The 5,406-nt window shown below is 31.5% G+C and overlaps 1 protein-coding gene across 2 annotated transcripts; it reads right to left on the bottom strand.

Annotated features, from left to right (window-relative positions):
• Positions 1-237: 237 nt before the first annotated feature.
• Positions 238-3,019, bottom strand: LOC149539522 (homeobox-leucine zipper protein HAT7-like). Of its 2 annotated transcripts, XM_089800775.1 has the most exons (3): positions 2,589-3,019; positions 1,047-1,103; positions 238-798 (listed from the first exon to the last, which is right to left on the bottom strand). In XM_089800775.1, the coding sequence occupies exons 1-2, from the start codon at positions 2,922-2,924 to the stop codon at positions 1,062-1,064; spliced, it is 378 nt and encodes a 125-aa protein (XP_089656901.1). In that variant the 5' UTR covers positions 2,925-3,019; the 3' UTR covers positions 238-798; positions 1,047-1,061. The 2 variants fall into 2 exon arrangements, with proteins under 2 accessions (XP_089656901.1, XP_089656900.1); XM_089800774.1 differs by lacking the exon at positions 1,047-1,103 and having other exon boundaries at positions 2,589-3,008.
• Between the last annotated feature and the right edge of the window lie 2,387 nt (positions 3,020-5,406).

Consider the following 5,406-nt stretch of genomic DNA (forward strand, 5'->3'; position numbering starts at 1 on the left):
TTGGCTTAGACAAATTCTTAGAAAACATAAAATAAATCATAAAAAGATAAAAAAATTCAAATAAAAATATACCACACATTACATTCAAATAAAATGCAGATTTGTCATTTATTTAATAATAAATTAAAATAAATAATTATAAGATTCCTAAAACAAATCAGTCAGATCAGATAATTACAATGAAAAGCATTACTTAGAACTGTTTTTCTTTTTAAATTGAAAATCAAAACTCAACTATGAGAAGCCATCATAATGACTTAATATTTCATTACTGCATTCTTCAAATTAATCATGACAAGGACTGTCGAGCTACTCTCACAAATAACATACTAATGAAGATGGATACTTAAAAAACTCTATTTATCTATAGCATCATCCATCATATGGATTCCCACAAATCAAATGTTTGTAAGAGAGGTTCCTTGATTAGATGATAGTTCATACTAAGTAATATAGAATGCTTGGTAAGTCCATTTGTCTATATACAAATTAATATTCCTGATTACATTATTTTACTTTTATTTCTGTACCATAGCTGCCATACTGACATCTGGGACTTCAGTCCTTCCAAATGTCTTGGGATTTCCAATAATCAGCTCCCCAAAGACTATCATCACTAGTAGTACTCTCCATATAAAATTGACTGCAGTCATGGCTCTGATTATCGTCCTGAAGCACAACCTCTTTCGCTTTATTGGGGTTTTCAATCTCCTCTTTCACAACAGTTGTTGAAGTTGAATCAGCCTTAATGTTCGTAATGCTAGTGCTGGCTCCCATACTATAGGTTAGGCTTTGAACCTGGATAATTAGAATTAAGACAACAAACCTACCATAAGTTGTATTAACTCGAGTTAGTTTAATCTTCCCAAAAGCCCATTAAAAAGGATCAATTGGGACTTTAAAGTACTGCTGCACATATTTCTGGAAGAGAATAACCGGGAATCTATGTATGGAATAGAAAGGAAGGAAAATCCAAGGATAGAAAAAAAAATGAAAGTAGTATGAACAATTTAGAAAAATCTGTTTCTAATCACAAGTGGTCTTACACATTAAAGAGCTTCTTAATCGTTCCAAATTCCAATTATCAAAACTGAGGCTGAAACCTGTCAGCACATCAGACAAACTAAGACACGAGCTTCTAACTATAACACCACACCAAAAAAACTAACACTAATTCTAGATTGAAATCAAAATCCCATGTTTTGAATACCCTTCAAATTCCATCATCTCGTTGAAATAATAGATGATTTCAAATACGCATATCTCTATTAAAAAGCTCCATAATGATATACTATTAATGCTATATTAATGCCACACAAAATAAAATACAGATAATAAATTAATAATTCACATTAAGTCTCGGGCCCAAATTCAGAATTTTAAAACGGATCCCAGTGGTATATGGTAAAAGTCATAAGAAAACTTCCTTATTCCATCATCCGATCTCGCTCTTCTAAAATTCTAGTCAAACTATTGTAATTATATTGAATTTTCTCAATCTGATGGCGATATATAGAGGCAAAGTGAAGCTACTGCAATGATGTTAACTTTCTTTCGATCATTGTCACTCCTTGAGGGAAACAAGGTACATTTATAAGTTACTCTATTACTAGTGCATTCCAAGTGCATCTGATGAGAGATGATAAATGAGATTGCTTCAAAAGAATACTTAGGAACAACATTTGAGATAACAAATTACATCTTATAAATTTGTTTCACTGAAAATCGAGTGTTGGTGCAATCTGATAGAGAACACATTCCAAATGTTTACATATCATGGTTTAAGTTCTTCTATCTGATCTTTTCATCTACTTCATGCTTTCACTTTTTCAGAAGCTAGTTGAGAGAGGTCTTGCTATTTTGGTAACATTTTGATGGTTTCTGATGATGCAAAATGCCTGAAACCCTATTTTCCCTTCTTAATATATCGTGATGTTTTCCTAAAGCTGCTTAAGTTTTGCTATTATTATAGCAGTTCGATGGTTTCCATTGTATTTGGAGAAATGTGTTTAGGACTTAAAAAGAGAAGAGACTGTCAGTGACAAATGCTTTTTGAGAAAGCAAATGCATCCTCACAACAATTAAATTTCCTTATCATACAATTAATAGCTGTATTTTCATCCAAAAACATTTTTTATTCAGATTTTTAGAAGATAATTTATTGGAAAATGGGGGAAAAATGATAGATAGATGTCCATGGTTTTCTTTTTACATCATTTTGAGTTTTTATTTGAGTACTGTTTAATTTTGGGTGCAGCAATGTCATCCTACAAAGAACTTATTCCGAGGATACCACCATTGCCAAACTCTGATTCCTTGACCTCTACAATATATATAAATAAACGAAAATGGTGCTCTTTACTGAATGTTGAACTAGAAAAACACATTTCGAATACCCAGCTATCTAAATAACCTGGGTTGTGCTTCCACTATACTTTACTATTGGGTGGGGTTCCTTTCATTCAACAAAAAAGTTACACTAAAAGAAAAAACCCCATTATTAGAGAATGAGACACATTTGATTCCTTCACATATAATCCACACACAAATCAATGTGAGTCATGGTTAATAAAAGAGCTTGAATTTACCTCTGTCTTAAGCTTCTTGTTCTCATGAATAAGATTATCATAGTCTGTTTTGAGAATTTCATAGTCTTGCTTTAGGACAAGAAAATTTCTCTCGAGCTGCTTGTTCTTAGACCTCACTCTCCTGTTCTGAAACCACACAGCAATTTGCCTTGGCTCTAGTCCCAATACTCTTGCTAAGTGCATTTTCTTCTCTTGTTCAAGCTTGCCTTCCTCTTCATCAAAATTCATCTCAAGAATTCTGACCTGATCTACAGTTAACCTCCTCTTACTTTCTCCCATAATCAGAATGCATCTATTGGAGCTCTGATCTTGCCATGCCATAGATCTAGGAGTCATCTTGTCAAGTCTTCTCCATCAATATTTATGGTACTGATTACCAGCCTCACCATGAAAAAAGGAAAGCAGGCTTGTACAACTTCTTTCACTCTTATATATGTGACCATCTTTTTAATGTTTGAAAGAGACAAACAAAACACTTTTTTATCACCTTTATTCTCTATGGGTTGTCTGCAAATACGCTAGTTTACTAGGTTGCTCATATTGGTCTCCAGTAAAAAAGTAACTTAGCCTCCTTTACATCTTACCCAATTACATCTGGGAAGGTAACTTTGAATATAAAATTTCACCCATGTACTTGCACAAGTTAATGAGCCCGGTACATGGGTCCCTAAAATGAAAGATTCCTAAAGTATATGACTTCATTTTCAGGTTTCCCTTTTCCTCTCTCTGCATGTGAAGTCTTTGTCAATGTCATACAACACACCAAAGAATTCTACATCCACATTAAACACTTTACATGTTTTTCAAAGATTGATCTGACATAATGCGTAAGAGGGCAGTTAAATTGTAAGTTGCATGCATGTTTCCCATGTTCTTTGTCTGTGATGCAATACACCAACTTTTTTGAATTCAACTTAAACATGCCAACCTGTACTCCTAGAATCTTCGTGCTTGATATTTTGCTTACTTTCTACTCACAAATTGATTAATACAAGATTTGATCCTTGAAAAAAACAATCGCAACAGTGAGTTTTTGGAACCTATGAAGAAAGGCATCCATGAAATGGACAAGCATACTTTCACACATTTCAATAATGTCTTACATTGACTGCTTCTAATAATTGATATAATTATTTGAAACCATTTCCTATATTTCTTTAGAATATATACATATCAGTGTTTTCTACGCTCTTACAATGTTTAATTTGCATCTCCCTGTCCCTTTCAATGTTTAATTCGTGTGTTGTGTGTCTTTACATTGTTTAACAATCAACAATATTTTATGCAATATAATTAGCCAGACATAAAAACAAGTGCTTTACTATCATATAAAATGTTGGGTTTCAAATTTCTGATTCTTAGCTAAGCAGGACATTCATGTTGCAATATGATTAGCAATATACTATTTTTCATTTCTTTTCAATGTCATGCTTAACTTTCCAAAGTCTTTTAAATATTGGATTTGTAGTTTTCAATCTTTTTCAATGTTGGACTTGGGTTTCCAATCCTTTTCAATATTTAAATTTGATATTACTTCTATTTATAAATGTTTAACTTAAGTATTGGTAAACTAAAAAATGTATTTTTTAATATAGTTTTAATTTAATTTGAAAAAGCACCTTGATGCATTTTTATAATTATTTGTATATGCATATGGTTAAGTAAAAGTTAATCTGACTATATGATGATCTTATGCATGAAGTTTGATATTTAATTTTAATGATAACATAAGAGGAAAAGGATAAATTTCAATATAGCTTTAGTGAAATTAAAATGAATATGTTTAAAAGTTACAAGTAATGAGAATGAACATATGTTTGAAATTATTCAAATTAAAGGAAAATGGATGGGGTCAACATAAATCGTAAGGAATAGTGTTAGTTTTATTATCAATTTAGACTTCATGATGAACTTGAATAGTTTACCACACAAAATTTATGCATGCTATTTTCCAATCTTGAATGTGATAGTTTACATTTATATAGATTGTCTATCCGCTAGTTCTTTTGTCTTTCTTTCTTGTCATTTTCTAGGCTATGACTTTATGGCAAACTAACATGAGTCTTTCTTCTCTTTTAAAATAATATGCTTGGTCATTGTTTTAGTTATTCCATGCATGAGGTTAACGCAATAAAATCTTTTAGCTCTAGCTCAAAGATAACAATTTTCTTCAACAAACAAAATTTTAAATTTATAAGTGTGTTCCATAAATTGAGTTCATTATGTTGGCAAGTTGGCTAAGGTAAGTAGTTGGATGTTGTCATTAATGGCAACACTATATGTGGTTAAGGTCACAAAAAATAGAGATAGAGTTTTGATATGTCAAAGTGAAGAAGTTGACGAAGTATAAAGAGGATAATAGGTTATAGTTGGATAGCTTTTGTCCATGAGCTTTAGTGGAAGCAGATACAAGGCTATAATTGTGGAATATGAAAGAATAGGAAGTATATATGACATACTTATGGTCACTAATGTTACTATGATAGTTGGCATGAGTTATGCTTGAATAATCAAGAAATAGTTTATTATCATAAAGGCAAAGTACATGAGATAGAATTGATATTTTAGCTAGGATGTTGAATTGAATTGTCAATTCAAGGACTTAGGAATATAGGGACAACATCCCAGATGTTTGCCCTAACTTAGCAAATTGTGATACCATATTTAGGTAATGTGTAATATAGCTATTCAGGTCGAATGAACAAAGAGTTAAGGAAAATGGTGTAAAGAAAGAATCTTTTGATATGCAAAGATATACATGATAGTGCTATGATATGAATATGTTATGAAAACTTTACTTATGCTAGAATAGTTATGT

This window comes from Cupressus sempervirens, chromosome 9, assembly GCF_028749045.1.
Source record: "Cupressus sempervirens isolate cs-2001-9-10 chromosome 9, ASM2874904v1, whole genome shotgun sequence".
Lineage (NCBI taxonomy): Eukaryota > Viridiplantae > Streptophyta > Pinopsida > Cupressales > Cupressaceae > Cupressus > Cupressus sempervirens.

What these genes read in the sequence shown, in the direction of transcription:
- LOC149539522 (XM_089800774.1), bottom strand. Translation starts at nt 2,924, where the DNA reads ATGACTCCTAGATCTATGGCATGGCAAGATCAGAGCTCCAATAGATGC. An exon ending in ACAAGAAGCTTAAGACAGAG is followed by an intron (nt 799 to 2,588) that starts GTAAATTCAAGC and finishes CTAATTATCCAG; the next exon opens with GTTCAAAGCCTAACCTATAG.